This window comes from Pantherophis guttatus, chromosome 1, assembly GCF_059756535.1.
Source record: "Pantherophis guttatus breed Tessera chromosome 1, ASM5975653v1, whole genome shotgun sequence".
Taxonomy (NCBI): Eukaryota; Metazoa; Chordata; class Lepidosauria; order Squamata; family Colubridae; genus Pantherophis; species Pantherophis guttatus.
Window position 1 is genome coordinate 167002491 of NC_142063.1, and position 19451 is coordinate 167021941.

Here is a 19451-nt window from a genome sequence, read left to right on the forward strand (position 1 = left end):
TGTTCACGAGAAGATGAAAACCACTAGAACTGTGAATTTAACTATAATATTTTGCAAGTTGGTTCACTAAAATGCCACTACTGAATAATCAAGCTACGCTTTTTTTAATGAATGAAAATATTTCAAGTATGTTTCTCACCTTAAATATTTATCACGCAGATTAGCATCAAGTTTCAAAAATCTATAAAAATTAACTAAAAAGGTATTCTTTACTCGTTCTAAAGCATGGGTAAGCTGTTCATACTTCCGTGGCATAAATATCCAGAAATATATTAACAATTACAAATACTTTTAACAAACGTCATGTATTTCTAAAATAGTTAATATTAATGTTGATCTAGCTACACTATCTTATTTTCTAGAAAAAGGAAGCAAAAGATTAATATTGCAACTGAAGAAGCATCTCTCAAGTTACAAAATTAACCCTAAAATCTAGGCTACTTAGGGACTAAAATATTTCATAATGTTCAGAATATAGTGCAGTGGACAGAAAGATACTTTATTGCACGAACAGTACAGAGCCCATGCAGATGTTAAGAGCTATGAGTTATGAAATGAATAATTCTATCAACTGTATCGCACAAAATGGGTCTGAGATCCAAGTGTGTAAACAGGTCATCCTTTACTGCAAATTATTTCTTTGCTAGATAATTTCTTTTGGCAGATACTCTTTTTTTTTTTTAGAGGCACTAGAGATCAGAAATGGTGATTGAAATCTTTAAGGATACATCTAGCATTTCTGAATAGAGGTATTTATAAATTAATGTTTGAGGCATGTGTAGCCCACTGGCTAAGCAATATTAAAAAAACTAGCAGGTTTGAAAATCAAAGTTGCACAATATATTTATGCTTAATGCATAATTCCAAGAGCTGAAGGATTGGAACATGCCCTCCTTTCAACTGCAACCCTCCAGGCCCTTCTGAAATTTTCGAAAGTCTACTCAGTTTCTCATGTTTTTAATATAGTGGTTACATGAGAAAGTTGCTCTTCAGGAACCAGAACCAAAAACAGACATCCCTGAATCACATGGACCTAGGCATGGAGATTTTGAATATGGTCCCTCCTCTTTTCTTATTAGTTTCTCCAACAGTTCTCATTACTGTTTAACCCTCCATGCCAATTACACATGTAAGAATTCAAAGTTTTATTCTTAAACAGTTTCCAAATTGGTTTCTGATCCTAAAGATATACAGAAGTCAATTTGAATCTTTAGGAAAAAGCATTTTCTCAAAGTCTAATTGAGGTGCGGTGGCTCAGTAGCTTTGTGAAACTGGAGATGGTTTCTGCTCCAGTGCTTCAAGCCCTAACATTGCATGGTGGGGTGAGCTCCCATCACTTGCCTCAGTTTCTGCCCACCTAGCAATTAAAAACATGCTCTATGCAAATAGATAAACCAATACTGCTTCGGTGGGGAGATGAGCTGGTAGTTCATGCTGCTGGCTCTGAACCTGAACAGTTGTGACACCCATTTGTGAGGTGGCTCTGGTAGGAGGGGGCCCTGGATGAGGAAGAGCTGCAAGAAGAACTGCTCATCTTTCTTTCTAGTGCAAATCTAGTTCACCCTCCTGTGGTGCACCTGAATGTGTACAACAGAGATTGGCAGCCAAACTAATACTCTGCATTAGCACTGTATTCTTCTGGCTAATGTAACACTGCCATCTACTACTACTACAACTACTACTACTACTACTACTGATGATGATGATGATGATGATAATGTTTAATTCAGCTGTGGGAATTTAATATGGCTGCTCCTGTTGATTCCTTGAGACTGCCTAGATCATGGATGTCAAACCCGATCACGTCACATGACGTATTGTGACATTTTTTGCCTTTGCGGAGTTGGGGCGGACATGTCCTGCACATGATGCATCCATCCCACGGGCTGCCAGTTTGACACCCCTGGCCTAGACTCTATTAAAAAGTAGTGATGTTTTAATTTTAAAATTTCCTTAGACTACTTTCCTGAAATACCTACAGTCCTACACAGTTGCATGTTTAACTGAAGAAAATGTCATTCAAATGGACTTTCTTGTGCATAGCCTGGCTACAATTACACTGTTTCTTATTTTTTTAATGGACACTGTAAATCCAAATTAAAAGCAAAAAGAGAAGGGGATCCAAAATAGGAAAAAAGCAAAACATTTCAGATAAAAGTGTAAAACTACTCTCAATATACAATCTAAAACTATAAATTATTCATTTATAGGCAGGTACAAAAATATGTAAAAAGGATAATAAAAGTACTATACATCCTAAATATGCACAATTCACATAGCATGTAAAATAGCAGCCATTCACTAAGAATATGATTAGAGATTTCTCAATTCACCCACTTCTCATACACAGGTATCAGACCACAATCAGCAGCTTTGATTTTCTAGTAATACATACCGGTAAATCCATAATAGATTGTCCAAAGGTGTTTTACAGATTCTAAAGTGTATTGGATAGCTCCTTAACTTCTAATGCTTTCAGTCTGAATAGCCATAGATTATGAACTGGTATGCAATAAGCTACCACCATGTTAATAAATATTAGCTACTATGACACACACATATCCACACCATATGCACTGCAAGTTATACAGTCAAACAGAGCCTTTACTAAAATCTATTATGACTTTTAACAATTGAAGTTCTCATCGGCATCTGATTAGAAGGACAAGCTTCCCAGGAGATGCCAATGCATGAACTTGAAGAGAACTTTTGTGCCCTTAGCTTCTGCTTGAGAATGGATAATTTGGCAAGTACCATTTCCCTTGCTGTAGCACTGACAAGAGACAAAAGGTCACTGCCAAAATCCTATTTAGCATACAGCTATGAGAGACATAGAAATGCTTTCCAAGGTCAGTCTTCATTGAACGAGGTCTGAGAATAGATTGCACTACTTAATGCTCTGCCAGCTGTTGGCAAAAAGCCCAGTATTAGCAGTAAAAAAAGAAACTCGTTGCGGATGTTGTAAGTCATCCATTAAGTAGGACATAGAATATACCGATAGCTCAATTTAGTGCCATAAAATCAGTTGAAAATTAGATATTGGAGGACTTTTTTCAAGAGACTTACCTAAGAATGTTTTAATATCCTATTAAAAGTATGTCTGAATACCAAGACTGGCTTGACCTTGAAGCATTCCATGTAAAGATGGTAACATTAACACATGTAATGATTCACACATAGCACAATCTACTAAATTGTTAATATTACAGAACAATTCTATAAATATTTTTTTAATAAATTAGGTAAAAAAAATGATAAACAAGAGAGACAAATACCTAACCAAAGGCACTTTAGGCAGGAATTATAGTGGATACAAGTAAGGAAAATACATATTATAACTTTGTTTAGAGGAAGAATCTCTCCAGGAAGAGGAAATTAGCCATTATGTAAAAGGGCTGCTAAGAAATACTATGATTGCCAAGTTTTAAGCTCATGGCAATATGCAAAAGCAGCAAAAATTTATCTCTAGATATAATGCCTTATACATTTTATTTAAAGAACCAAATATTTGCTGCTTTTTGAATGGTTATATGTAACATTAACATAGTTCTGTCGAAAGGCAAGTCCTTTTAAAACTTCTTTGTGCACAGATAAGTATTGATTTGATGCCTACATTTTATCAATCCAAATAATATTGAAAGATTTTCCCAATGAACTAGAAGTGCCTAGCTCTATACTAAGTTCTGATGGACCTAAGAGGTGCTGAATGATATTAGCAAAATATTACTCTAATGAAATACTTCCTGGATGCATTTTTAAAATCTCTGTATGTGGCTCTAAGGAAGTTTTCTGAATTGTCTTGTTTGTCTATCTTTAACCTGGTCTTTCCAACATGGTTATTACGAATTATAAGAATTGTCCAGTGACGTATCTAGAAAGAAATGTATTCGAGAAATGATCATTTACACAATGCAGGGTTTCACTGCCCTTGAATAAAATGGCTTCTATGCAGAAAATACTCTATTAACGTTCCATTTCTACTGTGGCTGGATGTCTAATTCTTCAATTCTTGAATTCAAATAATTATGCAAAAGGTTTTGGTTGTATGAAGTTATTTTGCAATACAAACTGATATCTTATTTACTCCAACAGTAATATTGCCAAAATAAATATGGGAGTGGTGATTCAATGAAGTAAGTACACAGAAATATATTGGACATAAAAACTTGCAATTTTAAAATAAATAAGTATAAGCCATTTGCTTCAATACCAAGGAACCGATGCAACCATGTTTTCCTTCAGTATCAAGAACAAAGTGCTTACTGAGTAACAGATTTATGCATTTCTTTTAAAAATTAGTAAGTAAAAATATTGTTCTCTTGTCATGAAATATCCCTTTGGAAACCTAAAGCCTTTCCATTTTCTACCACTGATAGAAGATGTGGCTTAGATTTTCTTATATTATCTATACTTCTGCATCTATTACTGTTTTGGCCAGCTAAAGATTTTACACAATGCTGCACAATGAATGTAAAAAAAGAGGAATTATTACAAAGTATGGCATTTGATATAAATAAACAGGTGCAAAAACTACAGCAGCAACAGAGAAAAGAACTGGAAAATATGCTGCAATCTTCAATAATTTACTGTAGGAAGAGAAAGAAAGAGAATAAAATAAAATTATTCAAGCAATAAGATGTATGAGTACTTTTGTTAGTCTTAGTCTTTCCTAACCTCATGTGGTATTTGATTTCAACTCCCACAATTCCCAAGCCAACATGGTTATGCTGACTGGAGATTCAGGTACAATTTATTGGTAGATGGGCAATCAAGCTGGAAAGGCTAATGTAGCAAATAAACAACAGATATTATTGAAGCAATACTATGGAGTAATGTTCAAGATAGAATTTCTTTGCAGTAAAACATCCTAGAATATGCTAAGATGGGAAATTGGAATTGTATCACCTCAGCTTGTAGGAGAACCATCTACCCCATGGCTGACATTTAAAAGAAAACAATGTATAAAGTCAATATAGACTTCCATTCCCTCCCTCACCAGTTTATAAGAGAGCAATTCATAGAATTTCTTTATTTTCTGTAATAATTACTATGAGAGTTGTCAGCTAGCAGAATTACAAACTGATCTGAAATGATCTGTAAAATTTACTTTATTTTTAGTGTAGGAAAAGAAAAAAAAATAGGTTTGGAACAAGATGAAGATAAACAAATCTCATCTCCATCCTCTTGCTGCAGAGAGCTTTTGTTGGATTTAAAGCAGTTCTGAAAGCTAAAAGATTCTTCTTTGCTTTGGTCCAACTCCTAATAATATACTATAAGAAAGGAATACAATGTGATACAAGAGTGTTCAATGTAGTACAATTTAAAACAAAGATAATTAAAGTACCTTGATTTAAGTTTTGTAGTACTTGTATTCATGAGTATACCCAAAATGACTATCAGAATAACAGCAACAAATCTGCATGGATCAGGATCAAGTCTGATATGGTATCTAATTTAAAAAGAAAGAAAATACAAATTTGCAATTTGTATTACTCACATGCAAAATTATTTTTCTAGTAACAACAACAAAATGCAGTAAGGAGCTGAAAAGATTCTTTAAAATAAAACAAGCAGAGAAATAGGGAAAACAATACCATGTCATTAGATGGCCCAAATGCAACTTTTTCTCTTAATTAAAGCTGCTTTAACAATAAAAATATTGAATTACTATGAACTACCTCATATTTCAGAAACTGTAAAAAAAACCAATGCCAATTTTAAGATAATGAAAAAATATTTATAATGGATTTTTCATTTCAAGATAGGTTCCCAGTATGCTAAAATTTAAAACATTTGTGGTTCTACATTTTCTTGCAGCCATTTTTTCTTTCAACTTTTAAATATTTTTTTCTCTAGTTTTCTGCCTGCTAATGTACTGTGACTGCCTCTCACATTCATAAATCATCTGGGTTGATTTCATCTACACATCCAAATACTTCATGAAGTCTTCTAATAGCACATACATTAGCTTATAGGGCCATCTCATAACAGATTTTATAAAATAAAACTTGCAAATTTGGGGTGATTACCTGATATTTTTTAGCCAATAAATTAAAGATGGACAACTAAGAAGCACAATCCATGTGATTAAGTTGATGACAGTAACATGCATCTTAAGGCTATCTATAATGCTGTCATTGGCCATGGTGGTGCTAAATGAGTTTCTTGCTTCTGAAGGGCAATCCTCTGATCTGCAGCTGTTCCTCCCTTCGTTTTCTGAATCATCTGATTTAGGTTCTGGATTCTTTATGGGCTATAAAAATATAAATATATTTCAAAAAAATTTCAGCATTAGTTAATACGAGTATAAAGAGTAAATTGAAATGCCCACAAAATAATTTAATAATAGCATGACATAATTCAGTCGTTTAAATTCATGAGATTATATATTATTGTTTTATTTTAAATCAGACTCCTTCCTGATGAAGGATTATTACTATTTTTAATTGCTGTCCCCCTCTTGGTTATTTCTTGCAGTTTAGCACTCATTCTACGGCAAAATTTTGCAGGAGATACTAAAAATAAATTAAAACATAAATAAATAATTAGCTCTTTGTGTGTGTTTTGAGGGACTACCTTGCCCTGAACAGAAGTAGATCATTTCTTTTTCTCCAATCCTTTCCCTTATATATTGTGTCTTTTAGATCAGGGGTCTCCAAACCCTTATAGACCCCTATTTTAGATAGTGATCCTAAGATTGAGAATTATAATTATTGTTTCTTCTATAAAATACTTGGGGAAGAATGGGACATAAACTGAAAAGAAATAATATACAAAGAGCTAGAGAGCCAACAGTGACATAACCAATGCTCATATGAACCTATTTTCTGCCTCACTTCCTCTCATGGTGTTCAGTTGCTCAAATGCTTGGACTTCCTCTCATGGTGCTATCTTGACACTGCATTGTTATGAAGATTTATTCAAGCATTGGAAACACTAAAATAAAACAGCAAGTAATCTATTTCTTCTTTAAAAAGAAGCTAGGAGATCGGAGACAAAAGATTACAGTGGCAAACTAAACCTGATCTAATAGATTTTTTTTTCAGCCTTTCACCATGGGGGTGGGGAAATAGTAAATCCCCATGAAACAATGTGGCGTAATGATATTCTGCAAGCAGTAGGCAACAACAGGAACTCTGTATATGTTAAGACATGAATGTTCTTAAGCCAACCACAAAAAGCATACAATAAACAGACTTACCGCATTACAAACACTTAGTTCAGATCTTAAATTTGAATGGAAATTAACAACCTGTAACAACAAGCATATATTTTAGTTCTGCCACAACATTATATGCCTATGATCATAGCTCCTTAAAGTTAATGGTTGTGCTCTACTATTCTGTACTTCTTTGTTCTACAGTTTACTCTTTAAATATTTTTAAAGCTCTTATCTGGCATCTTTGTGGTTTCCTTGTATTGCTTGAGCACTTTACATTCTTACCATATTATTGAATTCATATATAATCCCTGCATACCTGGACCTTCTTTGGGATTTTACTGCTACATTATTTATAATCCATTTTTAAAATATTTCAGTCTGCTTTCTTCCTTGGATAGAAAGATTAATGAGCAGGGAGCATTAGCCTATTTCAGGGGCAAAGGGACAAATTGTATAACTTGGTTGAGAATTATCCAAAAGCGCTCTCTCCTTCTGACTTTTCCCTAGAGACACTTCTGTGTTGATTACCAGAAACATCAGCAGTAAATTTTTACACATAGGTTGTATATAGACTCATATATAGGCAGGGTGGATGATCTAAAGGCCAAACTAGCAGAAGCCTATGATCTTCCATGCTTAACATAAACTAGTGGGAAATTAACTAATCAACCTGTAGTCTAAAAGTGTCAATACTATGTTTGTATTGTATTATATCACATAACTTTTATTGTTTAAATACCTTGAATATATAATGAAAATAAGTCATCATTATTGCCAGTGCTCCACAGGTAGTCCAGCTAAGAAAAAACATTGAAACCGCAACAGAAAACCTTAATCGGGTAATCAGACTGTTGTCAGATGGAAGTCCAGAGGGTCTAACAAATACAAAATAAACACATTTATGAAATAAAATATTAATTATATTAAAAAACAAAATGACAGAGTTTAAACTTCACATCAAACAGTGGTTTATGGTAAGTACCATTGTGACTCAAGCTGCAGACTGACTTTTTAGAGCTCTAACATTCAAATGTTGGTTGAAAGTTGCTTGGCTGTTTTCCATTATTTGATTACTCAATATTAAATTGAGATTCAGTAGTCTCAGCAGGAGTCAACATTTGAAATGATTTGTTATTTAATTGCAACCTTGGCTTTGCCAAATCAGAAATGCTAAGTTTCTTAATCATAGTTTGCCATGATACCTAAATGCATAGCGACACAGGTTATGCATAATGAGCTTATCCCTCCTACAATTAGCTCTTTCAGATTTTGTTGCACAGTTTACCATTATATGGGTGGATTTTCAACATCTTGGCTTATTTTCTTTTGAAAGCAGGCATTAGAATTTCATTTTTTAATGTGAGCAGTGGTGGGTTGCTCCCGGTTCAATCTGGCTCTTGCTAACCGGTAGTAATGGTGGCGGGAGGCTCCGCCCATCCACCCCATCATTACTGATGATCTGCGCATGCGCAGAAGCTTCTGCGCATGCATAGAAGTGCGTGCGCACGTTCCCGTTGCAAACCAGTGGTAAAGGTAAGTGGAACCAACCCCTGAATGTGAGCCAGTGTGTTCATGGAAAAAAGTGACAATAAAGGCTATCTCGTCTCATCTCATTTCATTTCACCCCACCCCACCTTATCCTTTTTCCACTTAGTATGTAATAACAATACACCGAGGGAAACAATAGAACAAACACAAAAAAGATACGAATGAACAGCTGGTTGTTCTACTTAGCATAAAATTACTGTTTAAAAGTACCGTTTAATTAAACTACAAATTTGTGTATAGCAAGAGTAGGCAGGCTGAAGTATTTCAAACTAAAATACTCCTAACAAATTGGCAGCAGCTTTGATAACCTACACTGATAGGCGTGAAATCTAAAACATCTGGAAGCTACTATATTTCCTATCCTTGGTCTATGATATAAGGGTGGGAGGATTTTATCAATTAATTGGTAGAATATTTTACTCATATTATATATTGTTATAGTTCTTCCAAATGAGTTTAAAATTTAACATGTCTGTTTATGAATACATTCTATGCATAATATATCCTGCCTTGCTTAAAAGACTGTTTCTGAATTCAGAAGTACTTTTCAGGAAGATCAATAACTTTCTTAATAACAATAACAACAAAGTTTTAAAAGTCGCAACTTTTCAATTTCATAAAATTAAGGTAACCAATCGTCCTCCTTTAGGGAGGACAGTCCTTCTTTTGTAAGTTCTGTCCTCTCTTGAAAACTGTCCTCCTACATGTCCTCCTTTTCGATATTTGAAGACTTATCTGTAAATCTCCATATCTGATCGATGCCGATCCGATCCGTTGCGTGCGATGTGATGTATTTGTATTTGACATGACGATTCGTCAAGGCTCAGTACCATGTGGCGAGACGTGATTATGAGACACATGCACTCTGCACAGGAGAATTGTTTTGAGAGAGTGCACTGCGTGCAAGTGGCTTTGTTTACTTCTTACCAAAACACGACATGGCACACACACGTGTCGTCCTTCTCATTGTAAAAAAGTTGGTCACCTTAATAAAATTCCCAACAAGATCCATAGTGTCTTGGAACTATGATTAGTAGAACCCAGCTAGATTATTTGGAGGAATTTTTCTTGCTTCTCAATGAAGCAAGAAATGAAGACAGGCATTTTCTTTGAATTGAAGCATTTATCAGGACAAAATTTGTATGTCTGAAGTTTCTTCCCACATGCCAAAAGTGGGAAAATATTGATATTCAGAATTAATTACTTACCCTTTCTCCTTTTTGCCCTAATCCAATTAACAACTCTAGAAAATTCAAAAGTTTGCACATAATTTTGTGAATTTTTCATTGGCCTAGCAAAAAATTACTATGTATTATGAATACATAGAGATTTTTCTTCCCAATTTTCTTATTGTTTTATTAAAAGATAAAGACATTTTCAAGTTCTATTCTTGGTGATCTTAGACACATCCAAATAGTTTACTTGGCAGCAATACTTCTGTTATGTGTGTGTGTGTGTGTGTGTGTGTGTGTGTGTCATTTCAAGTGTTGTTAACTTTCCATTCTCGGAAAAGACGATCAAGTCATTTAGAACAAATATGACCCATTTCCAATCTGTCAAATTGCTGGAGTCATTTTACCTTTTGTACAAGTGTTGCCTGTAGAACACAGAAGTGTAGTAAATAATTGATTCCTGTTGCCTTTTAAGTTATACAATGGTTTGTGTGTAATACTAGTAACTACAGGTTCAGAGAGTGTTACTTATCCAAACTAGGGGCTACATCAGAAACCTTTGCATTGTGCTTGTGATATTTACAGGTGCTTCAGGTTTAAGATGATTTTAAAAATGTCAATTCAGAAAATATTGCATTGTTGTATACGGCAGGGAGATACTATATCATATACTTCAGCAAGTTTGCCAAATGTTGTTTCCAGCAATACCATTAAACATTTACATTTATTTATTGGTTTTTACCTTGTCAAAACTAATTGCAATGAAGATAAGAGCCTTATAGACGATTCAAGAAGTATGCCACCCCAATAGGCTATGCCAGTCCCAAACATAAAGAGAATCAGGGATACAAAAGGAAACCACAAGTCCTGGTTATTCACTGTGACACGATCCAGCTCTGAATTCCTGAGTCCTTTAAACCAGTTAAGTCTAAAAAAAAAAAAAATAGCATGATAGTCATTTGGTTTGATTACCTGCATTTCCCAAAACTAGTAATTAATCTTAGCTGCAAAATTAACGTTGTAAATAGTTACAAAAATGCAAATGTTCGAGAAAAATTATGTAACTAAGATAAAAATATGTTAAATATATTAAAAAGAAACATACCCCAACAAGAACTTAATCATGTATGCTATGGGTTCTACTTTATAAGGCTTAGCTGCTTTAGTAAGTGCAGGAACAAAGTCTGAACACTGACCTGGAACAAAAGAAAAAATATCTGAAACCACATGTTCACAAATTAAATAATAAAGTTAATATTTATCTTTTTAGAGTACATTTGAAAATGCTTAAAAATTATACTATTAAAATCAATTACTTCTCAGGCTATCTTTTTATTTGAGCACAAACAGATATTTAAATATCTATATTTAAATTAAAATAATGTTTAGTTCCATGCATACATTTCCACGTCCAGTTTACAAGTCTTATTAAAAAGCCCAGTATAAGGCAATTCTTTAGAAATATGCTTTTCAAAAGATTTATTCCTTCAAGTTATGATAATTCATTCAGTGACCATTTGAAATTACGGAGGCACTGAACAAATGGCACTTAAGTGCAGTCCCTGAAGTTACGACCATAAGATCAACCACAGGGATGCTTTAACTCCTCTTACTTACCTATCTCTCCCCCATTTCTGCCCTTTTGGCCCCCTGCACTCCCAGGCCCCTGCTTCCCTGTGTTCTCCCCATCCCAGATGATTTAAAGGCAGTTGGGGGGCATTGCAGGAGAGGTAGTCCCTTACTTTGGAAGAACTGGGGCTCGAGCCTGGGAGGGATCTAGACAGGAATGGCTTGGATCAGTATGGGTCCTTGTCTAATGACTGGTGGGATTCAACAACAACAAAGGGAGACCGGGATTGCTGTTGCTAAGGGATGCAGTCAAGTGGAATCGAGCTTTATGACTGCATTGCTTAGTGACAGAAATTCTGGTCCCAATTGTCATTGTAACTTGAGGACTACCTGTGTTGTAAAAACCTTATTTTAAAATATGATCCTGTAAAAGTCAATAAGCTATGAAATATTCATAATTCACTAATTACTAATAATGCAAACATTTTTATCTCTTTACATTCTAAAAGGGATTTGTTTCATTATAAATAGTTTCTAACAAATGTCAGCCTTGTTTTAAAAGCGATGACACAGAACATAAAAAACATAAAATTAAACGCAATGTGAACTAGTTTTTTTAGCGATAAACAAACCTTGCTTAAAAATCTTTTCATGTAATGTTACCTGTTGACACTAGGGACCTTAACTGTCTTCTGTAGGCAAGAAGAATATTAGAAATAATGTACATAGGAAGAGTGCCACCATGGAATCTTATCACCTACAAAACAAAGATGTTTTTTGGAAAACAAGAACATGGAAAATTCATTCCACCTTTTCCTTGATTCCTATATTAATTACCTTAGTCATTCTTACAATTCTTTGTACAAATATAACAAAGTGTCTTGTTTGAGATCATCCTGAGTATTCATGGAAAGAGCAAGACTTGCATAAAAGATTTCCAATCCTAACCAATTCACTCGCAAAAATCTATTAAGCAAAAAAGATTAGGAAGTGAATCTATTTTCTCACTGATTTGTAGGAAGATCATATGTTCCAATGTAAATATTAAAGAATAGCAAGATAGCATGAGTTGTAGAAAACTACATGTCTATGAGCTTTAGTAAGTGCTTTAAGCCCAAAAACGGCACAGTGAAATCCAATTGAGTCCAATCCTTTATTTTCTCCTAATGATCCTAATGGACAGAATCTTGCTGAGCTAAAGCTATAACCCTCTAGCCTATTAGATATATCCAGAGAAATTCTAGCTCAGGACTGCAGTTTCTTAATTTGAGCTTCTCTCTGGAATATACTGTCTCCTTCCTGAGAAAGCTCTGTGCTGCCAAGATTCCCTTCCAATGCTTCTTCAGGTGGATATTCTATCACAATATGTATGAGATCAGATCAGCATAAATATTAATATCAAAGTGTGGTTAGCAATTTACAAAAAAGCTTGGAAATGTTCAGATTACTTTGGGACTCATTAGTGTCTTGCTGAATGATCAGAATCTAACCTTCATTATTTTTTTAAAAAAAAGCATGGACGGTGATATGTGTACCTAAAGTATCTAGAATGTGACCACTTATGTGGAAAATGTTTAAATTAAGGCAAGATGGATTTAAATGAAACTAATCTGGGAATTTTAATACACTAACAGACAATATCAACTGCCATTTTGTTGCTGTCCCATCCTGCTCCAAAACAGCTCATTGGAATTTTTCAACCTGTTTAAAATGTTATCTATAATATTGAAGTGTCATTTACAAAACTTACTTTAAATAATTTACAGTAAATTTCACTGTAGCAATGACAATACTATTTTACAAGCTTGCTGAAACTTTCTGAAATGTGTGTTTTTCAGTTTATGCTTTTTACTTAAAAATAGTAACATTGCTTTACTCAATATCTAAATTTCTACTTCAGCAAATATATATATATATATATATATATATATATATATATATATATATATATATATATATATATATATATGTAATTTCAATATTTCCTGTAAACAAGTAACAGATCTGTAATTAAACTATAGGAATCATCTCATATTATACTATACCTAATGACCCTAGACATGCTAGCTCAGAATTCAATTTAGTGCAATTGTTTAATTATATACAGTAGTTGCATTAAGCATAGCTCAAAGATTTTTGAATATACAAAAAAATTCTCCTATGAGAGAAGGTGCAGCAGATGTTCATATATCCAGTGGCAAAGGTAACTACTACACTTGCTCAGAACATTTCGCCATTTTAAATTATTTTCCTAGCGCACTTCCCTCCCACAATATTTTTACAGTAATTACACAACTACTTTAAATTCTGCCTTAAAACAGGCAGGTACACGTTATTTATTTTAACAGAAAATGAGGATTCTATGAATTCATGATTGCTTATTTATAATACAGTATAACGAGGCAGATTTATGTCCCATTCTGCTGATACATTTTGTTGGAAAAATATAGTATGTGAGTCACAAAATATAGTATGTGAAAAGCAGCTGGAGGCATCAGTTATTCACACAATTTCCTCAATCAATCAGTTTATTATGACCCCAAGGCCAAATACAATAAAATATCTAATAGAAAACAATGATAGGATCTAAATAATTAAGAAGAGATATACTCAAATAAAATAGGATATAGAGAGCAGCATACTAGCATGAGAGTTAAGAGTTTCTATTGCACTGCATGGACCTAACCAAAGGTGCACATGAGTACCTTTAAACATCCCAAAATAACTGCTGAGGGCCCAGGTAAAATGAGGGCCTTATGAAATGTCAGAATTGTAATGAATAATAAGTAGGAGGTTGGAGTGAACCCTTTTGGAATATTGGGGTGTGACACCTTGCTTAAATTTGTTTGGTGATCCATATCCCAAATTCATTGTTTGAAAGTAATTTTAATATTATCAAAATCTATTGAGCACAAACCTTCCATAGAGAAGTCTAGTAAGTGAATTTTATTTAGGGCTTTATAAAGCCATAATTAACCTTTTAAAGCCACTATTAAGCCTTAAATAATAAACACTGCTCTAACAGTAACAGATCAATTAAAAAATGTATCAAATTGCATTAAGTTGCAAATTTTACTTCTCTTAATCTACTTAAACATAATTGTATATAAGCTATTAAATAAAATCTTACCTGACCAAGGACCTGCAGAAAAGAGGTCTTGACAGTTACCTAGTTCAACACATACATTGAAGAGTTATTATTTAAAAACAAATATTTGAGATAAAAAAATTAAAAACTTTTACTGGAAAGTTAAATGCAGTAAGTGCCCATAGTACCAAAATGCCTTCTAGTTTAGATTGTGCATCAACCCCAGCCCAGTCTCTCCTACCCTGTTTCCCCCAAAATAAGACATTCTCTGATAATAAGCCCAATCGGGCTTTTAAACCCATGGCAATAAGGCCAAGCGCTTATTTCAGGGTTCAAAAAAATATAAGACAGGGTCTTATTTTGGGGGAAACACGGTAGATGAAGACTCCTTGTCCACAGTGATCCACATTTTAAGTGATCTCCATATAAGGTTACTAAAATGCTTTACAAAAATAAAAGTTACTTCTGAAGGTTGAATTTCATAGCTTCTCTCTCCTATTAAACTACCTTAAGCTTCCAGTCTCTTGCCAAGTACAGATTGAAGTCCTTCTGTTAATACTAATCAGATATTCTTTGGGTCTTTTTTACTGTCCAAGTCAGATCTTCCAAGGATCGAGTGTCTCAGGTCACACATCTCCCAGAGAGCTTGTTAACTCATATGAACACTGATGCTTTTCACCATTAGGTTGAAACTATTTTACCTATTTCACCATTAGGTTGAAACTACCCCTCCTTTCCCCACCCCAAATCAGCATTAATGCTTTTCCAAGTCCAGAAGTTCAACTAGAACTAGAAGGTCATTATGTTGGTTTCATGGCTTCAGCTGTGCCGTTTATACAGTGATAGATGTACTTCATTCTTGCTATTTTTATATCTTTTAAGAAATACAATATAAATAGTCGTCCAGTCACAAAGACATTGGGACCAGGATTGCCATCACTAAGCAACATGGTTGCAAAGTGAGACATCATGTAATTGTATCGCTTAGCAAGGACAATCCCAGCAACCTAGTTGCCATTGTAACCCCAAGACATGCAGATTGTTAAAACAGAAAGTGGAAAGAATATCAGGAAAGGTGCATGTGGGTATACAGGTGTGTGGAGGAAACTGACAAAGTTCATGCACAAATTGGGGGAGGCTGGTGCTGTGGCACTGTGCAAGCAGAAGATTGTTGGGTTGGTGTGAGTGCAGGAAAACTGGGAGAGGATAATGCAGTATCAGTGCATAAAGACTGGGGGGAATCACAGTGCAACTTGCAACCTTCCCTGCCAGCTTCCTCATTGGCTTTGCTTGTGAGAAGCATGCAGGGGAGTCACAAACAGCAATCATATGACTACAGGATTTCATAAGTGTTTGACTGCAGCAATGGCCAGAATTTCAAGGACCACTCATTCAATAAGCCACTTTGAATGGTCACTGAACTTTATACATTTAAAATGGGCCCGTAAGTCACAAATACAGTACATTAAAGATGAAAGCAAAGATCATTTAGCCTTAGTTTTTCAAAAGACTTTCATTATTTTTGTATACAATCCATAGAAGTACTTTGTGACTAAGGTGTTATATAAATTTATAAAACAAATAAACAAATAAACAATATAGGCTGCCTTATTCTGAAGAAAACCTGAAGGAATTGAACATTTTTATAGTTTTTACTTACTTCATATTGACAATCTGAAGATGAATATATTTTCAACAAAGGAACTGTAGAGTCATTTTCAGGCTGTGCAATGTGCAATTTTGCAGAAATCTCAGTCAAAGAATCCCTAAAATAGTTAATTTTAAAAACTATTAATCTGCAAAGTAAGGCATCACATCTAAACACAAATCAAACTTAAGATGGAGATAAGTGCTACAGTCACGAGGGAGCAACTACATGAAACATTAACACTTAATTTAAAAAAGCATACACTAAATATTTTTGTGCAATTCCATCTTTATTTATTATATGTTAATCAAATGTATACCCTACTGCAATCACAAAAAATTCTTGGCAGCTCACAAGAAATAAACAAAAATAATAACAATACATTTTATAACAAAAACCTCTAGAATGGTCCAATTTCATATTTTGATAAGTGGCCCCTTAGTTTCATTTAACTGCAAAAGAAACTTTAAAAGATGATACAATCTAATTAAAAACTCTAATGAACCCTGCTTAATGTTAGTCAGAAATAAAAATAATCAGACCAGGATTGAAAACAGCAAATGGAAGATGGAAAGTGTTTGGAAAAATAAGAGTTAAAGGGAGTGATACAGCCTCTTCTTAGACTGCTGTCATTTTTGGAATTATTCCATAACATACAAATGAGAAGTATCATGGATTGATGGAGAAATTTCACCATGGTGTGTGTGTGTGTGTGTGTGTGTGTGTGTGTGTGTGTGTGTGTGTATCTGCATGTATACATTTGAATATTTTCAGAATTCCCGTAAAGAAAAAAATTGAAATATTCAACATCACATGCATGTGCATGTATTTGTGCACACAAATATTGTATATTCAATAGGCTATAATGCTGAAATTCTAATAAAAACTGATAAAACAAGGACCTACAGTGCTTATATTTTGTAATACATTTATAACTGCTGTAGATGGAACAATAAAAGATAATACAAACTAAAAAGAAAGAAAAAAAGGTGCAAGAAAGCAAAAATAAACCCTCCCCCCTAAGAAAGCAACTTTCCATCTGCACCGTGACAAGTATAAACAATTTCATAATCTCTTCACCTCTTCCTTGTTAACCTATTTGTTAACTAGGAAGAGGTGACAAATAGCTCTTCATCCCATAACCTCTCTCTTAACAGGCAAATCAAACAAGTAATGTTTTCTCCAATCCAATTCAGCCAAAAGCTCAAAGAGAACTCTAAAACAAATAAATGATCTCCCTCATAAAATCCAAAGAAGTACAGTTTCTTTAGTAAATATCTCTTCTAACTATCACTGAAATAATCATCTAGTATCAAAAGGGATACGTTTGCAGGCAATATTTAAGCCTTAAGCAATAGCTAAAAAATTAGTTAAATTTTACTTTCACTCTTAACAAAGGACTACATTTGAGACATAGTGTAAAACATTCAACATACATATGAACATGTAAGAGCTGGAAGGGCACATTGGTAGATAAGGATAAGTAATGCCCTACTCCCAATCAGAACGTTCCAGTTGCCAAAGTTAATATTTGAAGATTGTGAATGACATAGTACTTCCCTTACTGGAAGTCTGAAAAATAAGTCTAAGATACTGAAAGGCCTTGATTTGCTCAATTACGTGGCCATTTAATTGCCACCTAGAGCATTTAGCAAATATTAGGATTTTCATTTTTTATTTTTTTCAAAATGTATTACTAATTCTTTGTCCTTACAATAAAAGGCAAAGGCTCTCAAAGCACACTTTAATCCAGTTAAGGTCTCAGATAGGAAAACTACATCATCAGTACACGAAAGCTGTGGTAAATCTATAAGCTACCTTTGGGGAAAGAAAATTAGGACTGTTTTGATGTAAACCAAATAAATTATTCAAATAGTACTCAGCTTAATGACTATTCAAGATTACAAGAGGCCTGGAACTAGTGCTTTATGGCCTGTAAAGCACTTTTAGCCATCATAAAATACTGTGCCACCCCCCTGGCAGTCACATAAATGCATTTCAGGTGTGTTACAACCATCTTACCTTTACAACTGGTTGCATTGTCACTTGGCCACAATTTGCGTTGTTTTTTGCCTGTTTCAGTATTTTTGCCTGTTTCCAGTTCGGCATTCTGAATGGGTTCCATTTATGACCATGTTTAAGAACCATGGATTTGCTTAATGATCACGGTGATTTTGCTTAACAAGTGCCACAACAAGTGTCTTAAAATTGGGTCTTGTCATCTAGGTACCTCAACTTACTACCATAATGACATACCATAATGACTAGAAATCCGGTCCCAATTTCTGTCAGAAGCCAAGATTCCTGGTTATTCCTGCCTGATTCCCCTTACTTACTTGTTTAGGCAAATGACTGTATACGTAAATTGGATTTTTAACTTACAATTTTCATGAAGCATATCTATCTATCAGAAGTAAAAAGATATCTGTTTTGTAAAATAGGCAGAAAATACTTTATAGCCTATTATATTTCAACACTGTAAATAAAGAATGAGAAATCCTTACTGTGACAAAGTTAAGGAATCTTCATGTGACCATGGTATATGAAGTTGATATACACTGGGTTTTCTTTCTTAAGGGACAAATGAAAGCACAAAATAAATCATTTTTAAGTACTTCAAGTTTAACAAATCATAAGGATAATTGGGTAATAGCCAATCAGTTCCTATCAAAAGAATAGTTTTGAACAGTAACAATTTATTCTTAAAATCTCCTTTTGGAGTTGTGGAAGTTTATGAACATCCCCAATCCCGAAAGTAGAGTGTAGAGGTCCCGTTACAGGTAATCCTTGTAATCCTGAAGTTACGGTGGACCCCCAAAAAGTTTCTTACAACCTGATCCCAAAATTACAGGCACTGCAGTACCCCACCCCAGTCAGTTGCCCTTATGACAGATTGCAACAATGCTGTACAGCCCCTCCCCCCCAGCCTATTTTCCCCCATCCCCTGCACTAGCTCACCATAAGCACTTACCTTTTAAAGAGTCCTGGAACTCTGGTGCTTGCATTGGGGAAGAAGGACAGGCCGCTCCATTGCTGGGTTGCGTGATGTGATCTTGCAAGTGGCCACCATTTTCAGCAACGCAGTGGCCTGTCTTCCTTCCCTAATCTGAGCTCCAGAGATTTTCAGTATGAGATGAGAGATACGGGATAAGGAGGAGGGTGTCAGACCCAGTGGAGTGAGAAGCAGACCCAAGGCATGCAGGGATCCTGAGGAGTGGGAAGTGGAACACAGGATGCTTTAAGGGGGTGGGGAAGGCTTTGGGA

General features: G+C 34.5%; 1 protein-coding gene across 3 annotated transcripts in view; it reads right to left on the reverse strand.

The window, feature by feature from the left end:
- The window catches only part of PGAP1 (post-GPI attachment to proteins inositol deacylase 1), a 54286-nt gene that overhangs the window by 8244 nt on the left and 26591 nt on the right, over positions 1-19451 (reverse strand). For 2 of the 3 annotated variants that reach the window (XM_034429907.3, XM_087882126.1), the window contains 11 exons: positions 18692-18758; positions 16200-16305; positions 14582-14620; positions 12115-12208; positions 10988-11078; positions 10625-10810; positions 7902-8037; positions 7202-7252; positions 6030-6253; positions 5345-5449; positions 1835-4586 (listed from right to left, as the gene is read on the reverse strand). In XM_034429907.3, coding sequence (XP_034285798.2) covers positions 4448-4586; positions 5345-5449; positions 6030-6253; positions 7202-7252; positions 7902-8037; positions 10625-10810; positions 10988-11078; positions 12115-12208; positions 14582-14620; positions 16200-16305; positions 18692-18758 — 1238 coding nt within the window. In that variant the 3' untranslated portion in view covers positions 1835-4447. Of the gene's footprint in view, positions 1-1834; positions 4587-5344; positions 5450-6029; positions 6254-7201; positions 7253-7901; positions 8038-10624; positions 10811-10987; positions 11079-12114; positions 12209-14581; positions 14621-16199; positions 16306-18691; positions 18759-19451 lie in introns of those variants that run through there. The other variant, XM_087882125.1, reaches the window with a different exon arrangement.